Here is a 27,087-nt window from a genome sequence, read left to right on the forward strand (position 1 = left end):
AAAAAAAATCCTGTCCAACTTGCTTGGCAACAGCAGGTATGGAGAAGAGGAAGACAAGGACACAAACACATTTGAGTTTCTTCATTTGACTCATACTTAGAGAAAGTTTCTGTTGAATACAAACAGAAAGAAAACAACTGAACATGGCAAATGGAGACAATTAATCATGTTATTTACGCGAAGGGAAACATTTTAATCTTAGCAATGACTCATTTTACAAGTGCATAATTACCCAGGCCAAAAACACAACACATTATACCCACTTCATATGACTTGATTTGACTCAATTTCCTATTTCATTATACTTCTGGCTTATAACTAACAGTCTAATACAGCTGCATTACAATAATTCATTCTGCAATGGAGGTTACAGGTCTAATGTTTATTTTTGTAACTGTTTTACTTATTTATATGAAAGGGGTCATTTGGATCACAAATACAGCCTACATTTTGACACAAATTTCTTACAGAAACGTAACATAATACACTTTATGAAAGTATTTATTGAATGATCGATTAATTTCGTTTCATTAAAACTAAAACTAATAAGGTGCAATATTAGCTAAAACGGTTTCAGCTAGGTGTACCCGAAAACTAGCATTACATTTGAGCTATCGTTGCTTTTAAATGAGTGTTCTTAAATGTAATTTCATAATATGTTTCTTAATGCTCTTAATGTCTTTCATTTTAGTAAAGCACTTTGAATTGCCTTGTGTTGAAATGTGCTATATACATAAACGTGCCTTGCCTTGTACATTGTACAATATGTGCCATGACAATAAAGCCATTCGATGTTGGTGTACACAATAAACTAACAATTTATTACTTTTGGTGTAGCCTATCAGATAAACTAGCATTTAGTTTTAGCTAGCACATTGTAGCTACAATATGTGCAATGTAAATATAGCCATGCGATGATGGTGTACACAATAAACTAGCAATGTGTTACATTTGGTGTAGCCTAACAAATAAACTAGAATTTGTCTTTTTTTTGGTGTACCAAATAAACAAGCATTTAGTTTTAGTTAGCTGCATTAGGTAGCATACACCTAAATGCTAGTTTGTTTGGTATAATATAGATGTAGGCTTACCCAACTAGCTTATTTACATGTATAGCCTACCCTTGAGTTTATTAGCTATATTTTATTGACTTTATGACAATGTGTAATATTTTAAAATACAGGCTAAACACAATGTGTATGTGTGTGTCATTTCCCTGTCAAGTTAACCCTGTTCACTTATTGTTAATGAGTGACGTATCTGAGTTGTGCGTACAGTATGGCTATGTCATTTGGTAACGTTTTTACCTGTGCAGGTCATTTCATAGTCTGGAAGTTTGAGCTGTTGTTGAGAGCTCAGGTGAGAAAGGCAGGAAGAGGTGTGGTCAGTGAAGAAACTGCAAAGAGGTGGAGAAAAGAGCTGAAAACGCACAGGTAGATCTCACAAACCCGCTGCTTGTGCCTCAAAGAAACGCGATACAAAAACGTTGACATCACCTGCCAGAATATTTTTTGGAGAGAGTTTAGGATTGAGAGAAGAGTTTTGATTTGTGGGGAAAAGCCTCCGTCGACTTTTCTGGAGGTTTCAGCGCCAACATGGATCACTTGTCTCGGGCGTGTAAGATATAGGTGTCAACTAGCCTACCGGATATCTGACACATTTTGATTAACGGTGAGTAAAATGAGTTATCTGACCGGGTTTTTGTGGACTCTGAATTATGAGGAGATGCTGAATGTCAGAAAGAATATCAACATATCTGGTTTCAAAAAGCTCTGAAATATTAAATTAATACCTTATAGCATTGACAAAAAAAACGTCACTAAATTGTGTTAATAATATTTTTTTTTTTTAAAGTATTGGTTTTTCTTGTGGTTTAATTGTTTTTATAAAGGCTACAGAAATGGTGTTCATTTGTTCATAAAATATGATCCATTATTATGGATCAAACTACCAAACCATCATAAATCACTTTACCTGCAACACTAAAATGCTGCTTCCTGCTACTATTAATGATGGATTACAGTAATCCATCATTAATAATAAATCCAGAAATGTAGCATATCATCGAGTGGCTATTCTGCTGAATTAAGTACCTTTTAGTCTTTATACATAAGTACAATTTGCTGATTATAGTGATGCATTTACATATTTTTACCTTGTATTTATTTAAATGCAGTATTTTACATTGCAGTATTGCTATTTTGATTTAATTAAAACAAGTCTGCTCATGACTGCACTCCTATTGCTGTACATGAAGAAACACACAGTATCTTGGGAAAGAGGCACACTCGTGTAGTAATATATCTGTGACATTGTTCATTCATGGGTGACTTAAGGGGTCAAGTGGGTCACTGCTGATTGATCTCCATGTGTTCTTGGAAGGAAGCGGCCATCACCAGTGTAAACAAAGGCTCTCCATTCTTATTGGATAAACAACAGTGCAGATATTGAAGTTGCAGATAATCTTGTGCAAGATAAAAGTCAAGCAAGTTCCACGCCTGCCTTTTTTTTAGCAAATTAAGCTATTAACTAAATAGCTGGATGCTTGGTCACACATGCCATTTAGGCTGCAAGAGTTTTTCAGTAGCTGCCAGGCAGGTTAAATATTGATCACTCTGTACATAGAGAGAATGATCACAGAGGTCTCTTTGTTTACCATCTATCCCCTCCCCCTAATTTGAATATAACCTGCAGACAAGACTCAGTCAAGTTGGGTGCAAATGAATTGGGAGTAGTCCCGAGAAACTAATGCAAGCCCAGGCTAGTGCCCTGTTGCACACTTCTGGATTTTAAAGCATCAGTTGGCCTAGAGAACGAGCCCAATGATTGCAAACAATGTGGCTTTGCTAGTTGTTTAGCATGTTGTTATTTTTTTCCCAGGGTAGCTGACAGGGGAATGCTGAAGGTCTTCCCTGAATCGTGCCTGCTGGCCTGATAAGCATTGGGTGTATTGCTGTACAACCCTCTAGTAACACTTAGAGCCGAAACCAACACAAGATGTATTACATTTTCATTTTAAGCAATAAGGAAGTTGTGCAAACTCATTCTCGCTATTGCACCTCTGAGTAAAGGCACTGGAATTTGCTTATTAAAAGATAAGATTGCACATTAGAAAAAATATATTTAAGTTTAAAGTGAAAATGAAGCTTCAAAAAGAGCTGTCATGCTGCTGTCAAACACATCACATGTTTAGCACCTACATGAATGCTGTGTGTGAACAGGATCCTGAATGACTGCTGCCCTCAAACCACAATCAAGCTAATGTTTCCACCTCTCAGTTTTTCATGTTCCCTGCAGTGTCATCGTCTTTGCGGTTCACGTTAGTCACAAATAAGTTCCCAGCACTGATGATGAAACTACGAGTACATGCTTCTAATGAAAAGAGGAACTTTTTAATGTGTTCTTGTTTTCTCATTGGGTCAGTGAACTGCCTGTTTGGAAGTGTGAACTCATGCAAATGACTCTACTTAAGCTTAAAGTTGTAGTAGCTGTAAAGAGTACACAGGACTCTCATGGGATACAAACCGAGAACTTGTTAAAAAAAGTTGGCACACAGCTAAAAGCTCACCAACCCCCTCCGGCATCCCACATCAACCGTTTTTGGAAGGTTCCCATGGTTACCTAACAAGGCCCAAGTGGGTTACTGTTAAACAGGCTCTTTAATGAGACGAGGAAGACTCAAATAGAGAACTGGTTTATTGTGTCAATAGTTTGATGTGATTCAGGGCTTGATTTCTCTTATCGTGAAGTTTCAACGACCTAATACCAAAGATTTAATGTAAAGTATTTTTTTTAAATCAACAACAAACACACACAAGTTGTTTATAACTGACGTTGAAACTTTGACCGTGCAGGCGGGTGGGTCGGGTGATACTGATGGACCAGGACACTCAGTGGCTGTACCATCTCCTGGTAGAGGTCCAGTTGGAGAAGTTCTACATGCGCCTCAGAGATGGCCTCAACATCACCCGCATCGAGCACTTCAACTACGTCAAGGAGTCCGACCTGGAGCACATAGGAATCAGCAAACCTGGTGAGCAAGATTGTTTTCCTTTGAACATCCATACGAGTACAAATCATTAGGTATCTGTCTCCTCAGACAGGGAAGATTTCCCCTTTGGCACAGTTTGTCTCTCCATTAGACAAACAAAGGTTTAGAATGCCTCTGGTACAAAAGCATTGTCTTTTGTTTACCCAGTTTAAAGTGTTTTGTCTTTCAAATTGTTATTGTTATTGTTGAGTACAATTTTGTTGTATTCACTGTTCAGATATGTATTGCATGTTGTATATAATTATATATCTTTTTTTCTCTCAGCACAAAGAAGATTATGGGAGGCTTTGAAAGGCTACAAGACAAATGCTCGAGGACGGCCGGGGGTGGCCAAGGTTGGACACATGTAGTATATCTTTGATGTAAAGTTAATATATATTGTGTGAGAACTACATGTACTCAGGCATGGTTATCAGTAATATGTTTTTATTCCTTTAATGATACATAAAGGTTGCCAGCTCTCGAGTTCAGGATGGAGGGGAGCAGTGGAGTGGGAGCGGTCCGGTTCAGGAAGTTAGCCGGGCTCTTCCCAGTCTGATCCAGGACAGCGAGCTGATTCTGGCAGAGAAGCTGGGCTCCGGCTCCTTTGGGGTGGTGAAGAGGGGGGAGTGGCACACGCCTAATGGGAGAGTGGTGAGAGACACATTTTAACACTTTTTGGGCAATTCCTTCTGATAGATACTGTAACATCTTTTACAGATAGTTACCCTCCATTAGAAGTGTGCTATGAGATAGATGGAACATTTTAAGTTTGATTGCTGCTTGCATGCCAATACAGTATAAGTACATATCAAATGCATTTATTTAGGGATAAAGGAAAATGCTTTTAATTTACTTTGTTGAACATGTGATGTGATTTTAAAATCAACTAAGTGTTGGTAAAGGTGTGTGTGCAGGATTCAAGTATTGTTCACAAAGTTGGAAGTTACAAACCCAATAATTATCAAGCATCTTTCGCAATCCTCCTCAGCTCATGTAGCTTTTGTTCTCTTAGAAAATAGCACTTAAGAGTATTTAAGTGTCTATCGGCACTTTGTTCTATTATGTTAGCGTTATTTTCAGTCGCAGCAGACAGCCATTTTCAACCATTAAAGGCTCTAATAACACACTGTAAACTACTTTTTCCACACTTAACAGCAGACAGACACAGGTAGTGACTAACTGTTGATATATGACAGTATCAAATCACGTTGCACGAAAGAACTATGAAAAACGTATAAGCGCCAGTAAGAAAAGCTATAGCAAAGATAATAATCATAGTGTAAATGAAACTATGCAGTGGTCGACCAATATGTGCTTAACACGCAGGTCTAAAATGGCATTCAGTTTGTTAAAGAAGGCATCATGACTCATAACTCAAACTCGGGGACAGTCTTAATCCGGGAGTATATGCTTGACGGGAAAGGGATAGTGACAAATGACAAGTCTGGTCTTGCTTTCAGAGGGTTACCATGTCCCGTTACACCCTATCTGGAAGTCCTAAACACTGTCTGGTTTTTAACATGGCGCACCCTTATTGAGAAAAACCAGAGGCTGTGGGTTTAGATGCAGGATTGGGATTGAACCGGCGTCTCTTTTCCATCCTCTCAGTTACCTGTAGCAGTAAAGTCACTGAGGAGCAGCATGTCCAGGCAGACAGAGACACTGACCGACTTCCTCCAAGAGGTGACCATCATGCAATCCCTGGACCACCCCAACATCATCCGGCTTTATGGTGTGGTGCTCACACAGCCCCTCAAGATGGTAAGATGTTTTCATTTGATGTTTTAATATTGAGGTCATATATGGATCTATTCAAACTAAGATGTTTTAGAGGCTGCAATAAACAATCACATATTTTTCTTTCTTCTAGGTAACAGAGCTGGCCCCCATCGGCTCACTATACGACACCCTGCGCTCCCGTCAGTTTGAGTACCCTCTGGTGCGTCTCTGGCTCTTTGCTACCCAGATCGCAGCCGGTATGGACTATCTGGAGATGAGGAGATTCATCCACAGAGACTTGGCTGCAAGAAATGTCCTGCTGTCATCCAGGGAGATTGTGAAGATCGGAGACTTTGGCTTGATGAGAGGCCTGAGCCAAGAGAAGGACCACTATGTGATGAAAGCACACAGGAGGATACCATTTGCATGGTGAGGAGTGTTGAGAAAATGGGCTGGAGGGGGAGATAACATTGAAAGAGGACATGTTAAGGTTTCATATTTGTATTTTGTCCCTCTACTGTGACATGTTTACCTGCTATAATGTTCAAAAAGGTATTTATATTTCTCATGCTGCAGCACCTCTTTTCACCCTCTGTCCAACACCAGAGCCCAGTCTGCTCTGATTGGTTAGCTGGCCGGCTCTGTTGTGGTTGGTCAACCGCTTAGAAATGTGTCGGAAATATCCCACCCTTTAGCGTACAATGTGTTGGAGCGCTAGCCAACAGAAGGGCAAGTGTTACATAGTGAAAGGGGAAACCCCAGAAAGCATGATGGGGCCTCTTTAAAATTCTCGATAATCACGTCTTTATTTACTTCTTTCTTGCAGGTGTGCTCCAGAGAGTCTCCGGGTCGGCTCCTTCTCCCACTCCTCTGACGTGTGGATGTTTGGCATCACCCTGTGGGAGATGTTCACCTACTGCGAGGAGCCGTGGTTCGGGCTTTCAGGCAGACAGGTACACGCTTGTCGGCAACGTGTGAACATGCTTTTGGTTTTTGTATCCATGCCAATCGGTGTGTTTGTCCTCGTGTGTGGAATGCGTGTCCCCGCCCTGATGACTGTGTGGCTCACAGTTTTAGCGTCTCTGACATTCACTCTCTATGTTTAATCCAGATTTTGTGGCGTGTGGAGCGGGAGGGGGAGCGTCTGGAGAAACCGCCGGATTGCCCCCAAGAACTGTACGCCGTCATGAGGAAGTGCTGGGCCTGCAATCCTGCTGACAGACCCAACTTCGCACAGCTCATCACTATGGCGTCAGAGGTCAGCAGAATAATGTGAAACTTAATATCCACGGTGAAGAAATCAGTGGAGGGATTATTGATCAACTCTTATTGGAAGAAACCTTAAATGTAATGCATGTTTGCCCTCAACTCCTCTGTCTGTATTCACAGGCTAAACCAATTGAAGTGCAAGCAACCAGAGACTTTGCTGAACCCAGAAAACTTGCACTTGTGCCCAACGACCTTGTGACCGTCATAGACCATGGGTAGGTGGGACTTAAAGAGTTGACCTGCACAATGGGCCTTTGTTAAGATGAAACGGGGATTTAAATCAGCCTCTCGAATGGCATTCCAGCCGTAACTCAAGCACATTTTGCTTTGTTTGTTTGAACAAGTTGAGCAGCTATGACACTATAAAGTATTTCTTTGCCGAACAGATCCAGGCTTAAGATGTATTTGTTGTGCCACAGTCTGCTGGTGTTCTTTTGCATACAGAAATCTTCATTCAGCAATAAATACACCTTAATAAGTATTTTAAAACATAACTTCTTTATTGTTATTCAGCCTCTGGAAGGGCCCCTAGTCATGCATTGAAACTTAGTGCCAGTCAAATAAACTGGTGTAAGAATACATAATATACCACGATTCAACTCTGTAGGCATTGTTATTAATAACACAGTGTGTGTATTTTAAATTAAAAATACACAGCGGTACAGAATTATTCAAGCTCAAGCCATTTATATTAAGCATTTTATGAATCAATGTATGCAATATATTTTTGTGTATCTAATCATGAAGTCCACTCATTACAGTAATTGTTGCAACACTTATAAATAGAAGTGTTATTTAGCCTTTAACTCTTCTAAAGTAAGGCTTAGAGAAGTTAAGGAAGTCTGGTAACACAACATCACATGCATCCTCCTAGGAACCGGACAGTTTTCTGCCAGTTAAAGCCAGACTTTGTAACTTTAAAAAGAAAAAAATAACACATCTATCCTCTTAGAAAATGAAAAGTGAAGTTACATTCAGGGGTTTTGTTGCCACAGACTTACTCGATCTAGTATTACCAGTATCTTATGGTTTATAATTCCAAGCTTAAGGCACATGCCTACTTGTTCCACTGTTATAGTAGAAGTAAAAGTTCACTTTAAACAAATGAAGCTGTTTCTGTTCAACTATTGTCTCTCTCTGTGCAGTCTGGAGCTGTGTGAGTGGAAGGGTCAGAACCAGAGGACCCTGACAGTGGGCTGGTTCCCTGCCAGTCTCACCGTGCCGTCACTTCCTGCCGCCCCACCTGCTGCTGCTGCTGCTGCTGCTGTTGCTGCCAACAACAATGGATCCAACCCTACTTCCACCCCTTACATCTCAACCCCGCTGAGAGGCAGCCTGCTGCATGTCGCGCATGGAGACATCAAACCTGAGTTCTGCAGGGGGACACCTGAGAACCTGGACAAGTCAGTTATTCGTTACTCTCGTCTAAAACAACATCTGATCGCACAATGGTGCAAAATCTGCTCTGAAGAACAACAAAAACTCACATCGTTGTTCTTTAGTGATCAAAATCTTCTGCTGTCAAACTCTATTGACGCTAAACTGAAAGTACTTTGTGTTTACTGCAGGGATCAAATTAAGTATGTGATAAACTGGAATTTACATGGCAATAAAATGACTCAGGAATTATAGTTTACAGACTCAGCAAAGTGATAAAGTAGTCAGGATCTCATATAGGCTTCTTTTTCATTTTCATAGACAGTGAGTCAAATTACTTGCTGATAAAATGACACCATGTAACAAGAGGAAAAGGCCCCGAGGTTCAAAGTTCATCTGGACTGGCTGTTTTTCACAATATACTGTAAACTGTTTAGTGTGGGCGTGCCTTTTATTGCTTTGTAGCCTCATTTTCCCTCAGTTATTGGTTGCCCTACACAATACTGCAAAAAAGAGTTGTTAGCTGTGATTTCCAAGTTCCCTTTACATAACCAGCATCAGAAATAGAACGTCCATCTCAGGCCCATTAGTCACTGTGTTTTATTGCTAACAACAGTGCAGCGCTGAACTTTGACCTGCTGTCAGTCAATAATAAAGTTAGTGTGAGGCTGTCTGACTAATGTGCGTACTGTTCTGACCTGTGCAGCAGCGGCAACTGGAGGCTCGGCAGGGAGAAGCAGGACTCCAATCTGCAGAATATGGCAGGTAGGCTATACAAATAAAATGGAGTGAGTGAAGCTGCAATATGTACGAAAATATCAGAGACATTTTATCATGATCCAAACATCAATGTTCTAAAATGTGTGATGACATCAACTGTACAATATGCTCTACAGAAATGAATTGGGGAAATATGTTATAGCTGACACTGAGAGCATTCAGGGGTTAAGGTTACACAAGAAGCGACGGCTCATTCAAGATGGAAGATTCAAGGCTTTTATTGTCATTTGCCCGTTAGCTACAGTGTAGATATGGCAATGAAAAACGTAAGTCACAGGCTCCTCCAACAATGCAACGTTAATATATATATAGGACATAAAACAGATAAAATAGTGCAAGAGAATGTAGATACAAATAAAATAGAAATAGTGCAAGAAGAGTCTATATACAAGTAAATGGAATATGATATATTAGATAAATAATTTGCAAGATGCAAACGGATGAATGTTTGTGTATAAAATCAAAATTAGTTTATTTAATTCGTGGAAATACAAAGAATGGGAGAATGTTTTTTTTAGTTACATAGGATAACATATTAGATTTTTATTCTAAGAAGTTTTCCCCTTTAAAACTATTTTACATATAGCTAATAACGCTTTTTGTCCATTTATTTCTTCACACACTCTATTTTTATATTTTTGAAAGCTGTAGCTGTTTGTTATGCTATCACTATAAGCATCTTATCCATCCAGGAAGTATTTATGCATTCTGCCCTCTAGTGTCTCTATCCGTTCCCACATCCAATCTCAGCTAGAACTGTTTTATAATAATAATTTCATTTTGCCCGTCTTCAGGTTTGTCTCATAGTTTAGAGTCCGTTATGGGTGGATCCCGCCCCCGATCTCACACTGTGGGCGCGCTCAGAGTGGATCAGCACGGCAGACTCATGCCCCCAGCTCACAATGTGTTGATGCAGCAGGACCCCCGGCGTTTCAGCGAGGCCAGCGTCAACCCGCCTCCACGCCCCCCGCCCCCCAACATGAAACCTCAGAGGAAACCCCCAATCCACCCAGTGCCGGGCACCACATGGCCTGCCCCGGTGAACATGGTCCCTCCATCCCAGCCTCCAGCTCAACCCCCACCCCCACCCCCGCCTCCACAGGGCATCGGAGGCACCAACCTGGTCAGGATGAGCCAGTTGGCACGCTCCACCCCCCAGCTGGATGATTACCCTGACAGAGGGAGAGAGAGAGACAAGTCCCCTCATGTGCAGAATACAAGAGAAAGTCTCACCGCACAGGTAAACCACTGATTGACAGGATAATCGGTTTGCTTTTCTGTGTTAAACGTGTTCAGTTTTCTAAATGAAGCAATGGTCGCTCTGCTCTTCCCAGGTTATGGAGGCAGTTCACGGAGTGACCCTGGAAGAGGTTCATGTTGCCCTTCACCGTAGTGACTGGAACGCGCTGCGAGCTGAGCAACAACTCAAGGTCAGAACATGGAATGACAAATATAAAATATTAAAAGAAATATCAGTGGCCCATAGAAAATAATAGAGATACAATAAAATACAGAAAATACACTGAAATATAGCACAACATAGGCAAAACTTAGTGATATATTGCTGTGGAAAACTGAAAATGTTTAAGCCTCAATTCAAAATGACTCACTTGAAATAATAACACATATAGAAATACAAGACTGCATGAGCAACTGGGTGGGGGACCTAGAAAATAAAACTGCATATCATCTGGATTTGGTCATTGCATTTTATTAGGGAGTTTTCCCCACCAAAGTACAGTATTTCACATGTGACATGCACCAGTTGCCTTTCTATCATGCGTCCTGTGTTGTAATGTAGATTTTTTTTATTATTTAAATAATTTTGCATATGTCTAAATATTTAAATAACAATTTAAATAGTCCTGCATGAAACCTTGGGGTTATCTGGAATATGGGTAGGGGGGTTGTGGCAAGGGTTGGGTTCACATTATAGGTTAATCCAGGCAGTGAAAAAATGTAAAGCCACCCCAGAGACTTAGCAAGACTTTCATTTCAGTTCTATACCAAGCAGGGATCAAATCCAATTGGAAACATGTGTTCTCTAACTAATTCATTTGCGTGTTTATGTTTCTCAGTTAAGCTCATTATCATCAATGGGGAATTTGTGTGCAATTTTCTGAGCTGAGTTTTTGTGATTGATTGCTGGTGCGTGAGGTCCAGGGGAGGCGTGTGGCGCAGTGGATAGAGCCTCTGTGTTCCAATCAGGGGGTCACAGGTTCAAACCCCACTGCAGTCAGCATGTCATTGTGTCCCTGAGACACTTCACCCCAAATTGCTCCTGTGGGGATTGTCCACTGTATTGAGTATGTAAGTCGCTTTGGATAAAAGCGTCTAACAAGTGACATGTAATGTAATGTCCAGGCAGAAGTGAAACCTACCTGGAACGTGCAGAAAGATACCCGTTTTGTTTTCTTTGTCTCCATAAATGAAGGCAGAGTCAATGGATTCATGTCTCTACAAAAGGTATATTTTGATAGCCGCTCCTGATCCATTTTCCCTGGATGTGTCTTTCAGTTGGAGCAGTTGTACTCGCTGAGCCTGTGCTCCAGAGAGGACTGTCTGAGGGTCCTCTCCAGATACCAGTGGAACCTGCAGCTGGCCAGCAGATACCTGATCCGTTGGTCCCGGGACGAGAGGTCGGGCCCCGGGGACAGGGAGCGAGCGCAAATAAGCGCAGAAAGGCGCGTCTAAAGTGTTCTTTATTGGCTGATTTTACCTTTGATTTTCCTGAGATGGTTTACTTTTTCAGCAATAATTCTGCCACTGGAAGCTGCCAAAAAAACCTTTCATTGACCACCTCGATGTGGGAACAGATAGGTCATATAAAAGTGAAGGTCTTTCAATGTCAAATGAAAAAATTAAGCAGAAATTGGCTCACTGTTTTTGTATTTGAATGAAACTCTCCAGCAGCACATTTTGTGAACATAGTTTTTTGTATCTTAATGAATGTGTACATATTGTATTAGAAATGATTGTTTTATTAAATAAAATGATTATGTTGTCTTTGTACTCAGCTGCTGTGATGTATGAGCCGTTTATACAGCTGGTCTTCAGAGAGATTAAGTGTCTTTATTGTGTTATTAAATATAAAGCCTTACATATTCCTGAATGCAAGGTCAAAGGTTTGTAAGCCTCAATTATATTTTAATGTGAGTCATTTCCCAGCAGCATTGGATGGACATGTCCACACTTCTTGTATTTTCCATATTTTCCCAGAGGGTGGAGCAGTATGATATTCGATATGTGACCAGAGGAGGTTTGTCACCCTTTGTTGCATCTAAAATAGGTTAGATAAAGGAGGCTGATATGGACACCACAAAGTGCATGTTGCCCAGTACCTAAAGCAGAGCAGGACTTTGGCTGATGTTTTTGCAGAGAATTAGAGACGGGGTTTCCCTTTGAATCATTTCTTCCACGTGAAACCAGATGTTCCACATTTAGTCTTTAGAGCATTCCCTGACAATAAGTGTAGCGATAGGACACAACACCATAACAATGGATTCAATGGCTTATAATTTATTTGTAAAGGACAGGGTACTTTTGATCTGTAGAAAAATTATATGGACAAAATAAATTGTATAGAATTATGATAGAAACAGGAAACTGATGCCAAAGAAGAAGCAATTTAAACATCACACAAAGAAGAAGTAATCGCAGTGAAGGTACTGTACATCCTTCGGCTCCTTTTTCTTTCCTTATCAAAGGTCAGCAAGCTCAAAGGCTGAGGGTATCACACACGTATATAAAACACAGTACATACATGAGCGCACTAGTGGCAACAAGCCTCACTGGAGGCACACCCGTTATCTCACAAGAACAATTACATACTGAGCTTTGCATTCAACAGCCATTTCCAAAACATTAACCTGCAAAACTACGGAAACCCGACGTGTTTCCTTAAACCTGCCAATGACCAGGGTTTTCCAACCACTGTGTAGTCAACATAATATTCACTAACCTCAGTTTATGCCTTTTATTTACTTTAGTTTACTCCTTTCTCAAGATATCCCTGCTTAACCTACACATTTCAGTTCAAGGCCGTGACATCTGGAGAATAGGAGGGCAAGGTCTGGCTGTGGTTTCCGTCTCCAAGGCAACCAGCTAACCACAGAGGGAGCATTAGAGCATTGACACTGTAGGCTATGCTACAATGTTATTATGTTCACTTGGAGAGAAAGAAAGAGCACTTTGGTAAATACTGTCAATAATAAAACATGCTCCCATCCTTCTGCTAACATAACCCCCACTTCCCGATACACGCTGAATAATGAGCATATATTCTTGCTAATGATTACGTTTTATATTAAGCTTTTGTTAACTTGTAAAATGACTAAGGCCCATCAGTGCTTTGAGCTAAAGCTAACATGCTCACAATGCTAACAGATACAGCAAGTATAATGTTTACCATGTTCACTTTTTTAGTTAGCTCGTTTCCATGCTATTATTTGCTAATTAGCATTACACACAAAATAGCAGATAGCATAGCTAAATATAAAAGGCAATGAATACAGCGTATACAACCACAACGGTATTGCACTTACATAAATCTATTGCTTGTTTTCATACAAAATAGTAAAGTGGAATGATAAGCATAAGGCATACATATGAAATGTTAATGCCAGTGTAGCATAAAGCACATCTAAACACATGTTGACATCCACTATTTTAGTTTGTATATGAAGGCACTTGAGGGGTTAGGTTGACTGTTTTTTGGCAGAGATAATATCTCAGCTGGAGGTACGTTCATTCATTCAAAATGGTCAAACTACACACTGTATGGAGTGTAAAGAACATGAGCAACATGGCGCAGTATCATTGAGTCAGGAAATATTTAAAAAACAATCCCTGGCAGGCATCTGGAGTGTGTGTGTGTGTGTGTGTGTGTGTGTATGTGTGTATGTATGTATGTGTGTGTGTGTGTGTGTATGTGTATGTGTGTATGTATGTGTGTGTGTGTGTGTGTGTGTGTGTGTGTGTGTGTGTGTGTGTGTGTGTGTGTGTGTAAAATGATGGCCAGATTGGCACCGTTTGATGGAGGGAATGATTTAAAAAAAGAAATACATCTACATTAAAGCAGATGAACTGTGAATGCGTAACTGGCAATTGCTCTCCCCTTCCTTTTTCCTCTGTTATGAGAACACAGAGCTGCGCTGGTTGGCCTCCCCGACCTTCTCGAAGAACATGAAATCCTGGCAACACAGAAGGAAATGACTTCTTTAGACACATATTTAAAAAACAATTGCTGCTATTCAAATCAAAATAACCGAGTCACTTACAATGAGGAAGCAGGCGCCCATGAGAACAGCTTTCAACTTCACGTCCATGTCCAGCGGGAACTGGATGCCAAAGTTGTCCGTGTCCGTGAAGACTTCCTTCAGAAGGCCGCTCCACTGCTTACTGATGCGACCAACCGGCTGGTCACTATCTTTACCCTTCAGCTGCAGAGGAATGAGAACAACTCCTTAAGGACGGCTTGTCAAGTGAACTATACTGTGATCCTATAATGTTATTTACTAAAAGTGCAAAACTTAAAAGTGTCCATATGTTAATTCAAATATATAGTTTTGGAATTAGACTTATTCACTTTCTTGAAGATATTGAAACCACCCATGTTGGTGAGATAACAATTCTATGTGCAATATACACCTTTTTTTAACCATACTTATAACTGTCTGCTACTTAACCACTTGTATATGTTCACTTTTCACAATGCTGCTTCTTGCTTTTAACCATGGCTGTGTGTAATGTTTACCCTTTTACCTTTTTCCCAAAGCGGAATCAATGTAAATTCCCCCGCAGTGGGACGAATAAATGATCCCTTTTTCTGATAAATGTGAAGCTACTGGGAGATTAGCTTGGTTTTGCATACTGAAATCACAACAGGAAACAGCTAGCCTTGCTGTGTACAAAGGTGTGTCTGTAGCTTCATCTAATGGACAGATATGAGCGTTCTTGACCTTTTTCTAACAAAACGGTCACATGGCCTCACCTCAAAGTTGACGTCCCCACAGCAGTTGCAGGCGAAGCAGGGCCCGTCCAGCTTCAGCAAGGTCTCCTTGTTAGGTCCCTGGATGGAGAACTTGGGCAGGCAGGGGTGCCAGTCCTGTTTGACGTAGCCTATGGTGGTGCCCGGCGGTGCCTGGACCTCCATCTGTGGGTCACAAACATAATTAAATACAAACATGCCATATAATTATAACGTTATCGCAGAGGGATTGAAAATGCTTCCTGGCAGCTATAGATACAACATCACGGGGTTAGCGTGCCACAAAAGTCACACGGGACAGCAGGATTGATAATTGATTCTCACTGCTTCATTGTGGCGTTACAAAGGTAACACATCTCACATGGCTCCTGTCTGAACAGAACCGCGGTTTGTGCAGCTTGGGTTCGATCCAATGGGAACATGCCAGGCAGAGATGAGATTAGACTGAGAGAGCTTTCTCAGAGCCGTTGCAGAGGATCGGGGGAGTCTAGGAGATAGTTGGGACGGACAAAGGGCCTTTCATAGTCTTAACAAAACCCTGCCTGAGCACACTGATGCACAAAGACATCCAAGCGCCTCTCAGAAACTCAACAGTAACACAAGACAAAAGCCTCTGAATATGAGCCTGAGAGCAGATGTGTGTTTAATCAATGCTATTAGAGGCTTTGTAACTTTGCTGGGGTAAAAAGTTGCCAGAAATTACCCGATGACCCCATTGCACACCGCATCAACAGTTTCCTAATGGGACTATTGGTTCAAATAGTGGACGTTAAAACGGAATATAGCGCAACGGGGGACAAGCCTAATTGCTGATGCATTTTGAATGCTCTGGGCACAAGACATTGACATTGTAAAATATATATGATATTGAAATATCAGCGAGAGTTGTCTCAAAATCTGGGATAATAATACCAAGATCTGTCTCTAAAGGAAAAGGCTGTTCGCAAAAACAAAACAAATGTAATATATAAATTCGTGGTTTGTTTTGATTTGTCCTAACCGGTAAAGCTTGATTATGAATCAACTTCTTTATCAAGTTATTTTCCATTGGAAACTTTAGAACTTCAATAAGGTTAGGTATTAACAACATCATTCATGGAAACGTTATCTTGGCGCACTATGAGCAAATATGATAACGAAGATATCAGTGAGTAATCCTAATGAACTATTGATTCGATATTGGTCTTGGTGTGGTGCATCAATATAATGTGAGGCTATTCAAAGTGATTCTGACCTCTTGCAGGCAGCAGGGAAACCAGCAGGAGACGCAGCGGAAAGGCCGTATGATGCGGATCACCTCCCGGTCCATGGTGTCCTTTATCTTCATGTCGAAGCTGCGCAGCGAGCCGCAGCAGTTCCTGGTGCAGCAGTCGTTCTTCTCTTTGGCGTTGTAGATCTTCTGGCCCAAACTGTTCTTTATCTCGTACTGGTTGTTGGTCTCAAACCCGATGAATGCTGGGCGGGAGAACGGAAAACGGGTGGAAACAGTGAATCACAAAGGGGAGATAAGTAAGGAACTCCAGGGACAAGTGTCACATTATCATTTGATTTATAGTGAGAGGTTTAAAGTTTGCCAAAGCTGAACCACTGCTGAGGTTATGTGCTGCTTACAGTACAAAGTGAAGAGTGTAGATACCGCATGAATGGATAAACTAAACTAATCTTACCTTCTAGGAGTTCCACTTTTTGATGGATCAGGATCTGGTCAATCTAAAACCACAAGAGAAACGACGTCAGACAGGTAACAAAATACAAGATATGTTCATCTAAAGTCTTGTTCCTCTTAAAACAAAGAGGACATTGCGATTATATAATAACTTATTTGCAATGCAAAGCAGCTTCTTTCATGAATTAGCATCAGCCACAGACTCAATGCTAGTTTCAGCTTAGTCATGTACAACATTATGCGATACGGGGCGATACGATGCGATTCAACACAAAATAATGATACTTCAATTTGGTACGACAGAGGATTTTTGTTTTATTCCTTATATGCAGCAAATCATACATTAACAAAAAAGTGCTTTACATATTGGGTTCTCTCTGCTAGCGCATCCCATCATGCTGTTTCTTTTTTACCTTAAAAAAGTACAGTATAATTGTGTAACACCTCACAGTTAAACAATGTAAGGATGCATTGCTCATGGTTAACAATGTGCAAATAACAGCTAGCATAGAGCAATGCCCATACAGCTGCTGACTGATGTGCTGAACACTCATTCAGAGGCTAACTCACCAGTGAGCAGAAAGCAGTGGTTTCTATGGGAACAATAAAGAAAATAACCTTTCACAAACAGCTCTTTCCTAACTGCTCACAGTGAGGAAGACATTTAAATTATTATTGGCCGTCACAGGCTGCTGTAAACTAAACACCTCTCTCTGACAGAACCCCTCACTGAGTGATTTCACTCACATGTCTCACTTTCAGGTTTCTCTTTTCAGCCGCAGACCCCATGTCGCCTCTTTATGTGCGTCGCTAAGTTCCTCGTACTACTTGTGTATTTTAAAGCGGCTCGGCATCGTTTACAATTTGCGAGCGATTTTGCAAGTTGTCCGTCTTTCTTGAAAAATCCCAAGTGTCGCCAAACGTTTGATTTGTAGGTATTTTTCGGTGCGCTGTGTTTCTCTTTCTCCTCGACTTCCATGTGTGTTGATACCTGAGACTCTCGGCCTCCGTAGTGCGAAGCAAAGATCAGAGATCGTCTCTGCGGAGTGCTGACAGGATATTATATGAATGAATCGGTTTTTTACCGATGCAAAGACGCTACAATCGATGCATCGCGAGTTCAACCCAAACTGTAGCCGATGTTCAACCGGTGCACTCGCATCTTGAACGTTTATGCCGGTGCACCGATGCGAATCGGTGAATCTTAACATCCCTAGTGTAGTAAGGAATATTTTAGTCTTGTTAAAGTATATAGAGTTTAGTGACTTGTCCTCGGGAATCTGTTTCTGGTTAAAGTGTTTTCCTGCTCACTGGAATGTGATCCTGCGCGTAATACTCAGGAGGACAGATCAAGGGGTCCTTTGACTTATCGCGTGGGTGAGGGGTTTGGGGCACTTAAGGAGGGGCAATATATGCAGTCTTTGTCCTTGGTGTCTGGTAATGATTAGGGGAAAGGGCGGGCTGTTTAGACCCCTCCTTTAAAAGATATATAGAGATGTTTCTGTCTTTTGTGTTTCGAGTTCATTTTGGCAGCTTGCATTGAACAGTGCGAGTTGCTTTGTTAATCCTCCGGCCGTTTGTCTCTCAATAAATATCAGTGTATTGACTAAGGCGAATCCAGTTTCCCTCATCGGCTCAACATCGCTGCAAAGAAGGTTTTACTTCGCACCTAGTATTTACAGATGATGTTCCTTTTTTGTCTGAGAGCACTAATAGTCGGTTAGAATGTACAAATAAGGAAACTTACAGTTACAGTTTTGTGAGACAATAATCTTAAACATTTGAAAGGTTGTGATGACTGAGTTCATACTATATTTGTATTGGGAATAATAATTGATATTTAAGTGCCCAAACTAAAGCCAAATAACCTGTTTTACTGTCATTTACTAAATGACCATCCACTGTAACTTTACTGTTGATTTGAATTCAGGACTCGAGACGTGCAATCAACTAAGCCGTACAAGAAGATAAACCAATTACAGCAGCTTTTTCAACGTCAGGTTTGAAAAAGGATTTCCCTCTAGACCTGTTCACAACTGCTAACGATAGGGAGCCCTCAGGCCATAACAGGTGTCTTATCAAGAATAACTATGAGACTTCCAGAGTACAAATTCCAGATGTTAAGGTGTGGTGAAATGCAGTGGCTATTCAAGTTTTTCCACGTGAGTTCCCCCTCCTACCTGTGTGAGGTATTCGAGCCCCGGGGGCACGCCGACAGGGGCCGCAGCTGCCATGGCGGGGGCGATGGCTCCGGGGGGGGCACCGTACTCCGGGACAGGGACAGGCTGATACATGACAGGAGGCGGGCCTTGGTTGTAGCCCGGGTTGAAGCCTGGTGGAGGGGCTTGATGGGGGTCTCCGTACCCCCCATGAGGAGCGGGATAAGGGGCTACCGATTTGTCGCCGTACTGAGCCATGGGGTAGGGTGGGTTGTTGTAAGGGCCTGGGTATCCTGGGAAAAATATACTTTGATATCAGGTTAATCATTACATGACATCACATGACATCACATGACATCACATGACATCACATGACATCAACTGATGGAACGAATGATCCTGTACAGTCAGAAGCAATACGAATATTTTAAAGAAGCTACAGTCGTGGTTTTGCAACAGTAGAAAACCACATTCAAACTGAAACCGATACATTTTAACATTGAAACATTAACAAAACATAATAAGATGGATTAAAATAACTCAAACTAGGAACAAAACAAAGAAATAAAAATCAACATTATAAACACAAACATTAAGGATAGAATTACACAGAAAAACACAAGTATCTAAAAACTGTTATCAGACGTCACAGACAAGTGCAAGTTCTTACCTAATCAAATGAAAAGCTGTAGACAAAAACGCAGCTCATTCAAACACAACGGTGGTATACACGGAGGAAATCCTGATCTGTGTGTCCCGATAGCAGCGCGTTGTGCTCGTAAGTGTGAGAGAGTGCGTCTTTACTGCGGATCATGCCCTCCTCTCTCTGCTGTTACCGCAGAGCCAATAAGCTACTTATTACCCGAGCCACAGAGGAGAGAGGAAGCACTTACAGGGGGGCACGTCAACAGGCAGTTTCAACGGTAAAAACCTGTTGAGCGGGGGGGGGGCTATGGGGCCAACAGGTTGAAGAGGTTTTCAAACAGTACAGTCAGTAAGGGTTTACCATTTCATGTGCACTTGCTTTTCTGCTTATTTAGTTTACCATGGATATGTAGTCTACTCATCTAATTGTTGTCCTTTATCTTATCTGTATCTGTCCTGTATTGTCTTTTACCTTCGTTTATCTTCACACAACAGGCAGTATGAGAAGAATAGAACACTTTTTGAACGTTAAAGCATGTAAACACGTCCCAGTAGAAACACAAACTACAAATATGAACCTGAAAATGAGCAGTGTGAGAAAAAGTTTTGAGAGAGTACTTGTCCAAGGACTCTAGACAAGTGAGTTTGGCAATTTACTTGTCCAGAATGGACAAAAATTGGGGCCACTGGAATCTTCTTCTTCTTCGTCATCGTGCATCACACATAGGGTTGGGTATCGTTTGGATTTTAACGATTCCGGTTCTGCTTTTCGATTCCGGTTATTTTATAACATTAAGTCAAATCTGTATTCCTATTTACAAATCACTTCATACTGTTTAATTTCTTACGGTTATTTAATACAATTATATAAAAATAATCTCTGCATTGTTTAGTTAGTTCTAAGTGGTGCAGTTTGAGAATGTACAATTGGCCCAGTCTCCTGATGTTACACTGCAACCTGCCTGTGAGACAGAGTCCAACCACACATCTCCAACACATGGGACATAACCTAATAATAATAATACATTATATTTATAGCCTATAGGCCTAGCGCTTTTCTACAACTCAAAGACGCTTGCACGCTTACACATGTCCTGCAATACACATGCTGCAGCTGCTCACTGTTTGTAAAAGTAAATAAATAGTATTTTCATTTCAATAATGTACTTTCTATACCCTGCTTCATAAACAATACTGACATCCCTGCTCCTCCGAGTCTGGGGGTCCGGGGATGTGAGGACAGCGCGAGGACACAGACAGGGAGGCTGCTTTACTTCATAAAGGAAATGGCGGTCAATATTAACAATATGGAGTTAAAACGCTTAATAACGTGTTAGAGAAAGAACATAAGAAAGTTTGACAAAGATGAGGCTGTTAAACGGGCAGCGGATCCGCTGTGTGTAGAAAGAGAGAGAGAGAGAGAGAGAGAGAGAGAGAGAGAGAGAGAGAGAGAGAGAGAGAGAGAGAGAGAAAGAGAGAGAGAGAGAGAGAGAGAGACGCTGAGCTGCACCGTGCAGCGAGAGCTGCAGTCCGCGGGGCTCGGCCTCGCTTCCTGTCCTCACAACTCTTATCAATCCGGGGACCGGACAATTGTTATTTGTTCTTACTCGGAACCGAGTTTTGCTTCCCAACCCGGCCACTGTGCTACACTTCCCGCCCCGCCCCGGTCTAACTGTACAGAAAGCGGCGAGATGCATTTCCTTAGGAATCGACAAACAGAACCGAAACTAACATTTATAAACGAACAATGGCGGACACGTACAATTTGCGAACGAGTTCTGCCTTTTGTAAACTGAATGTATCAATAATTTGTCAATAAATCAGGGCGAAAAACGTCACTTGTCGATATTGTAAATAACACGTCCCGGACGGTGGGACGTGTACTTTTTCGCACACTGGAGCATAATAGGGACTCTTTAAATCGCCCCAATCCAAGTCACTCCTATGTGTGACTAGTCATAGTGACACCATATGTTAAGTATTATCTTTGTGCCATGCACTGGAGTCAGTGTCATAGCTGACCAAACTGGTTGTTGTTGTCATAGCAGAACAGACCATCAAAAACAGTCTTAAAAGTCCTTTTCATGGTGGGATTAATATCATGGTCATAGGTTAGCATTCCGTTTAATAACCAAACCTATGTGATGTTTAATCTCAAAACAAATGTGAATTAAAGCCGTGTCTAAAGAGTGGAAAGGAGGACATGAGTAATCTGCTTCGTGAACTTAGAGGCTTGTTGTTGCCCCACCTCTTTCAACATTCCTTTCCTAGCAGGAAACAAACCCAAATGTTAAACCTTAAGTTAGCAGGACGGCAGCAAACACAAACAGACACGCCCACACAATGTTACCCTTTTCACCTCCTAAACTTTTCTTTTCCATCCAGAGGGAGGAGTATGCTGTACCAACGGCCAAAACCACGTTTTTCATCTCAGGTTGCTTGCAAGCATTCTGGGGATTTATTTCAGATTTCACCAATTTGGCAAAGATAACATTCCTAAAACCCCCAGTATGGAATCTGGGGGTTGAACAGGTTGCCTATTCATGTCAACATGATGCTCAGGGAAGGGGAAGGCCTAATGGAAACTTCTACTTCATTACCTAATCATTTCCAGAGCAGCAGCAAATCATGACATGGTTGAAAAAAGAGGAAATACTTAAGCTAACATGTAAAACTGTTCTTCACATTTTCTGCCTTAAAATTCAAACTACAGATCTGAAAGCACTTCTTAGTTGCTCCACACTTCAAGCTTCTTACCAGGAGCAGACATGGCGAAGAGTTGGATGAATCTTCCCTGGGCTCGGAGTAAAGGAGGTTGTACTTCCCTGTCCTGTCCCACCGTCTCTATGGGAAACTGGAGGAATGAAAGGGAGGGTAGGGGTGGGAGGGATGGAAAGGGTGGGGGTTTCACATAAACAGAAAGTGACCATGAAAAACAGTCCAGCAACATTTAACCACAATCATGTTAAGAGAGACTTCTATTATTCTTTAAGAAAGTGTTTTCCCACATCATAATGGTTGCATGTTTACAACCAACTTACAACATGGTTCCTAAGACCAGTCTGTCCTTCAGCCAGAAACACCATGTGATGTGATGGAAACTAAAGGGCAACTCTTTTGTTCTTGAAGCAGCAGGTTTTTATTTATAAAATAATGGATGTTTTAGCAGAAGCAAGGGTCCGGTCATTACTGTTTCTACTAGTTCCTCCTGTTGATACTTTTATTTTGCTATCATTACTATTCGTATTTACTTAATTAACCTGAACTTCCGGTTAAGACAAGGTTTAAAAACAAGTCTCTTTGAATAGATCACTTTTTAACCCACATTCATAGCCCTCCCCTCTATTTAAATCTATTTCCGCAAAACACGTCTGTTAATCCGAGATAAACCCCTCTGATCCTTGACGTATTGACAAGAACAAAACATTTAAATAACGCAGACATCTCACCTCTCTTGCAGCGGGTTACTTATCAGTCCCAATTAGACAAATAACAACGAAAACCAATAAATCCAAGGTGTGGGGGGGAAATGTCCAATAAAGGAGCCAAGGAGCCTTTTTTCTCTCGGCTTCTCCCTAACCTGTTCCTCGTCGCCGCTCTGCTGCTGTCACTCCTCCCTCCTATCAATATGTTGTATGTTCCCCTCCCACTTTTAGGCTCATGCGTCCTTGCATACGAACTTTATTTAGTTATCGGTCTACTTCTTCCTTTTCTAAATATTAGAGTTATCAATTAGCTAGTATCGCATTGGCTGTCGCATACGGAGACTTGCATCATGGAATGGAAGCATGTTATTAAGTGCAGCAGTAACTGAAGTGGGCGGGTCCGTCAGTGTTAGCACCAGCCACGAGAGGGCGCCAATACCACAGTAATGACAGGCACATGTAAGTATACTCAAATAAAAAACGACATTAAATACAGAAACAACTCCAAGTATTAACCAAACATTGTATATAAATACAAAGTTAGGTAATCCTACTTATTCTGCCGAAAAATAGATGAAGCCTTGTTGGACTCTTATCATGAAAGTTTGGGGTAATATCTTGAAAGCTGCAGGCCTTGTGTTCTGTACCTGTATACCCGTATAACCTGTGTATAGTGTATACATTAACGTTTCAGCTGTCGGTAAATGTTAGCTAAAAACTAAAGTAAAAACGTGTCAAACAATGGTTTATGCTTTACTTTCCCCCCTCTCAAATGTAGTGAAGTACCTTCACGTTAGCATACAATGGTAACTTAGCATAGTTGGGTGATTCTCTGAATCGGGTGCCTTTTGGGTCTTTACATTTTTGAAAAATGAAACTACATTTTTTGAATTTTTGAACATAACATCTGGTAGTGGACTACTTAAAACTTTGAGAAAACAAATGTTCCCACCTCAGGCACAAAATATATATAATTACTAGGAATTTCCTTGAAAAAATGTGACGGGGTTGAAGTTTTTGGCAAAAAGTAGCCATGCTAAAACAGCACCACATGGAATTTAAGGACATCATACAATTGTAATATTTTGCTAAACTATTGTTTAATTTGTCCTAAATAATTGTTTACTATAAATCATTCATACAACAGAGTTGAAATGTTGAGTTTGACAATCTCAATCTGACAATAAAAAAATGAAAGATAGGTAAGAAAAGACACTTGCCTTTCTTTGCCGCCTTTTCCTCAATAGACTTCTGTGATGTCACTTCCTCAATGCAGATGTCACATGGACTGATCCATTATTTTAATAGGGGGTTGAAACAAACTGGGGGACGAAATAATTCATGTATTTTTTCAGATTTTTCTTTTCTCAGTTAAAGTACACACGCATTATGATTATATTAGCATCAAAATGTTGGTATAATTGGCAATTGTTATTTGTTTAATATTCAATTAATATGTGATGATGCTCAGTGAGGACAGGCAAACATGTGTGTTGTCTACTACAAAGACAACTAATTATTATAAAACTAAAACAAAATATATATTTAGTTTTAATTGTAATTCAGTGCTTTAAAAATACATGTTGTAGTTTCCTTTCATTTAAAATCTTTGAAGTAAGCTTGGGGGACACAAAGGGCACCCGATTCAGAGAATTACCCAGTTACAAAACAGGCCTGAAGTGTCTCTGAAGCAGTGTGCTAAATAATTCGACCTACTTGAATAATACAATTAAATACTCTTTCACTACTGACTCCAAAACAGCAAAATAGACGCAATGTATAACTTACAACCTGCCCTACTTATAACTTAATTAAATTACAAAAAATGTTGGCTAGCACTTAATTACCCAAAATACTTGGCTAAAAGAAAATTAGCGAACAATAGGGAACAAACAAGTAGGCTAAGCCAGAATGACACTGAATATTGAACTTACTTTTTTCAAGTATTTTGTGTTTTGCAGTACACTTTAATACTTATAACTTGAGTAAATAAGTAGGTAATTTATGTAACAGCATAGAACAGGTGTAACAAATAACATTAATGATGCTGCATGTTATTTCAGTTGGTGTTTCACATCGTTAATGCGATTGGTTACACACCTGTGGCAAGTTAATGACCTTATGTGATCCCTTTTGTTCAGTGCAAGTGTCTGTAAGTCTGTAAACAACACAATTAACTGATTTGGCATTTAACTTTCCTTCTGACCATATTTAATCTGACAAATGTTTCAAAACTTTATGAGGTTTTCACCAGTTCATCTTTTATATTTTCTAGGTTGCCTGCATTTGTGGAAGGAGCCTTCTTCGTCAAGTCTATATTTGGCACCCACTGCAATGCCTGGTACTTATAGGGCACTGAACCGGGGCGGGGTATGAGATTTAACACACACACACACACACACACACACACAAGTAATAATGATAATTGAAGAGTTTATCATCTCAAAAAGTTAAACCTCTCGTCTAAAAAAAGGACAATGTAACATAAACTAGACTTAAGTGCACAACTGTAGGCACCCCTTGTATTTAGATACTCTTTTATTTGTACTAATGGTTATGTTTATCCTTGAATTTATATATTCAAGTACGTGTTTTTAATAATGAATAAAGAAAGTGTAGTCAAGTGCCATCAAAGGAATAGTTTGACATTCCCAAGAGTTAGAAAATGAATAGTACTCCTGTGTGTATACAACATTTGAAGCTGGCTAGAAGCGAGTTATCTTTTACCAATTCAATGTATGTATCAACCAGACACTTATTGTACCCTTAACTAACCCCTTTTCGGAAGTTTTACACACACACACACACACACACACACACACACACACACACACACGCACACACACACACACACACACACACACACACACACACACACACACACACACACACACACACACACGCACACACACACACACGCACACACACACACACACACACACACACACACACACACACAGTCTCCTAATGAGGCCTGTCTCTGATAATGGAGGTAATCAGTGCAGCCTATCTGGCCTCTGCCCCTGCTGCCATGCTGCCAGCCTTGCTTTGGCTTATTTATACACGCCTGGTCTATCAGCGCTGCCTCTATGTTTGGTGGGCCTCAGTGTCCCAGAATAGAAATAATTAGGACAGGGCGGGAAAAGAGGAAAAGTGAAAACGTGTCTGAATGTGCATATTCTCATAACAGACCTCCGCCCCATCCTCTGCCAATCTCTCCACCCATCCCTGTACACTGTCTCCCCTCTGTGTTGTTTCCCTGAGACAGAGGCAGCTGCAGGCGGGCGGAGTGTGAGTGTGTGTGTGGTCTAGCATTACTATACTTGTGGGGACCTAAATCTGTGTACACAGTCACGTGTGGGGACTCGCCTCCCTTATGGGGACAAATTGGAGGTCCCCATGAGGGGAATCATTCATTTTAGGGTGAAGACGTGGTTAGGGTTAGGGTAAGGTTAAGGTTAAGGTTAAGGGTTAGGGTTAGGCATGTGTTGGTTATGGTTAAGGTTAGGGTAAGTCTCCAGGAAATGCATGTAAGTCAATGTAATGTCCCCTGAAGTGATGTATACATGGAATGTGTGTGTGTGTGTGTGTGTGTGTGTGTGTGTGTGTGTGTGTGTGTGTGTGTGTGTGTGTGTGTGTGTGTGTGTGTGTGTGTGTGTGTGTGTGTGTGTGTGTGTGTGTGTGTGTGTGTGTGTGTGTGGTCTGCTTTGGGTGGCGATCCACCAGTTAAGTCAGGCGATACTAAGTGATCAAGTTTTCAGGATCACCACACACACTGATCCCTATCTCTGATCTCTCTGTCTCTGTGCCTCTCTTTAAACCCAAACACATTGATTTAATACAGATAGGAGTATTGGATAAACTGATATTCAGCATTATTATTTCAATTTAGACTGCAAATTAACTTTTTGTTTAATCATATATGCTATTTATTATGTAGAAATATAAATAGTTGCTTAATTTCCTCGGTTTAGTGGCTTTTATAGTGTATTTAAGTCTTTTGAATTCGATACTTATAGCACCAT

General features: G+C 40.8%; 2 protein-coding genes across 4 annotated transcripts; one reads left to right on the top strand and one right to left on the bottom strand.

Annotated features, from left to right (window-relative positions):
• The first annotated feature begins 1,376 nt into the window (after positions 1–1,376).
• Positions 1,377–12,194, top strand: tnk1 (tyrosine kinase, non-receptor, 1). The gene is made up of 14 exons (XM_034226292.1): positions 1,377–1,671; positions 3,855–4,033; positions 4,316–4,386; positions 4,502–4,684; positions 5,642–5,794; positions 5,904–6,181; positions 6,579–6,705; positions 6,864–7,010; positions 7,142–7,236; positions 8,167–8,424; positions 9,105–9,163; positions 9,973–10,418; positions 10,513–10,608; positions 11,696–12,194. Exons 2-14 carry the CDS (start codon positions 3,877–3,879, stop codon positions 11,870–11,872), a joined length of 2,247 nt encoding a protein of 748 aa, XP_034082183.1. The 5' UTR covers positions 1,377–1,671; positions 3,855–3,876; the 3' UTR covers positions 11,873–12,194.
• Positions 12,195–12,681: 487 nt separating this feature from the next.
• LOC117552710 (phospholipid scramblase 1-like) lies at positions 12,682–24,319 on the bottom strand. 3 transcript variants are annotated; one of them, XM_034226294.1, is made up of 9 exons: positions 24,283–24,319; positions 22,395–22,491; positions 19,014–19,285; positions 16,835–16,877; positions 16,402–16,622; positions 15,171–15,332; positions 14,458–14,619; positions 14,176–14,370; positions 12,682–14,063 (listed from the first exon to the last, which is right to left on the bottom strand). In XM_034226294.1, exons 2-8 carry the CDS (start codon positions 22,405–22,407, stop codon positions 14,311–14,313), a joined length of 933 nt encoding a protein of 310 aa, XP_034082185.1. In that variant the 5' UTR covers positions 22,408–22,491; positions 24,283–24,319; the 3' UTR covers positions 12,682–14,063; positions 14,176–14,310. The 3 variants fall into 3 exon arrangements, with proteins under 3 accessions (XP_034082185.1, XP_034082184.1, XP_034082186.1); XM_034226293.1 differs by lacking the exon at positions 24,283–24,319 and adding an exon at positions 23,087–23,419; XM_034226295.1 differs by lacking the exons at positions 22,395–22,491; positions 24,283–24,319 and adding an exon at positions 19,663–20,221.
• Positions 24,320–27,087: the final 2,768 nt, after the last annotated feature.

The sequence above is a fragment of the Gymnodraco acuticeps genome, unplaced genomic scaffold (genome assembly GCF_902827175.1).
Source record: "Gymnodraco acuticeps unplaced genomic scaffold, fGymAcu1.1, whole genome shotgun sequence".
NCBI lineage: Eukaryota > Metazoa > Chordata > Actinopteri > Perciformes > Bathydraconidae > Gymnodraco > Gymnodraco acuticeps.

What these genes read in the sequence shown, in the direction of transcription:
- LOC117552710 (XM_034226294.1), bottom strand. An exon ending in GGCTCGAATACCTCACACAG is followed by an intron (nt 16,878 to 19,013) that starts GTAGGAGGGGGA and finishes TTGTGGTTTTAG; the next exon opens with ATTGACCAGATCCTGATCCA. An exon ending in GTGGGGACGTCAACTTTGAG is followed by an intron (nt 14,620 to 15,170) that starts GTGAGGCCATGT and finishes ATTCCTCTGCAG; the next exon opens with CTGAAGGGTAAAGATAGTGA.
- tnk1 (XM_034226292.1), top strand. Translation starts at nt 3,877, where the DNA reads ATGGACCAGGACACTCAGTGGCTGTACCATCTCCTGGTAGAGGTCCAG. An exon ending in TCATCACTATGGCGTCAGAG is followed by an intron (nt 7,011 to 7,141) that starts GTCAGCAGAATA and finishes CTGTATTCACAG; the next exon opens with GCTAAACCAATTGAAGTGCA. An exon ending in GAGCTGAGCAACAACTCAAG is followed by an intron (nt 10,609 to 11,695) that starts GTCAGAACATGG and finishes TGTGTCTTTCAG; the next exon opens with TTGGAGCAGTTGTACTCGCT.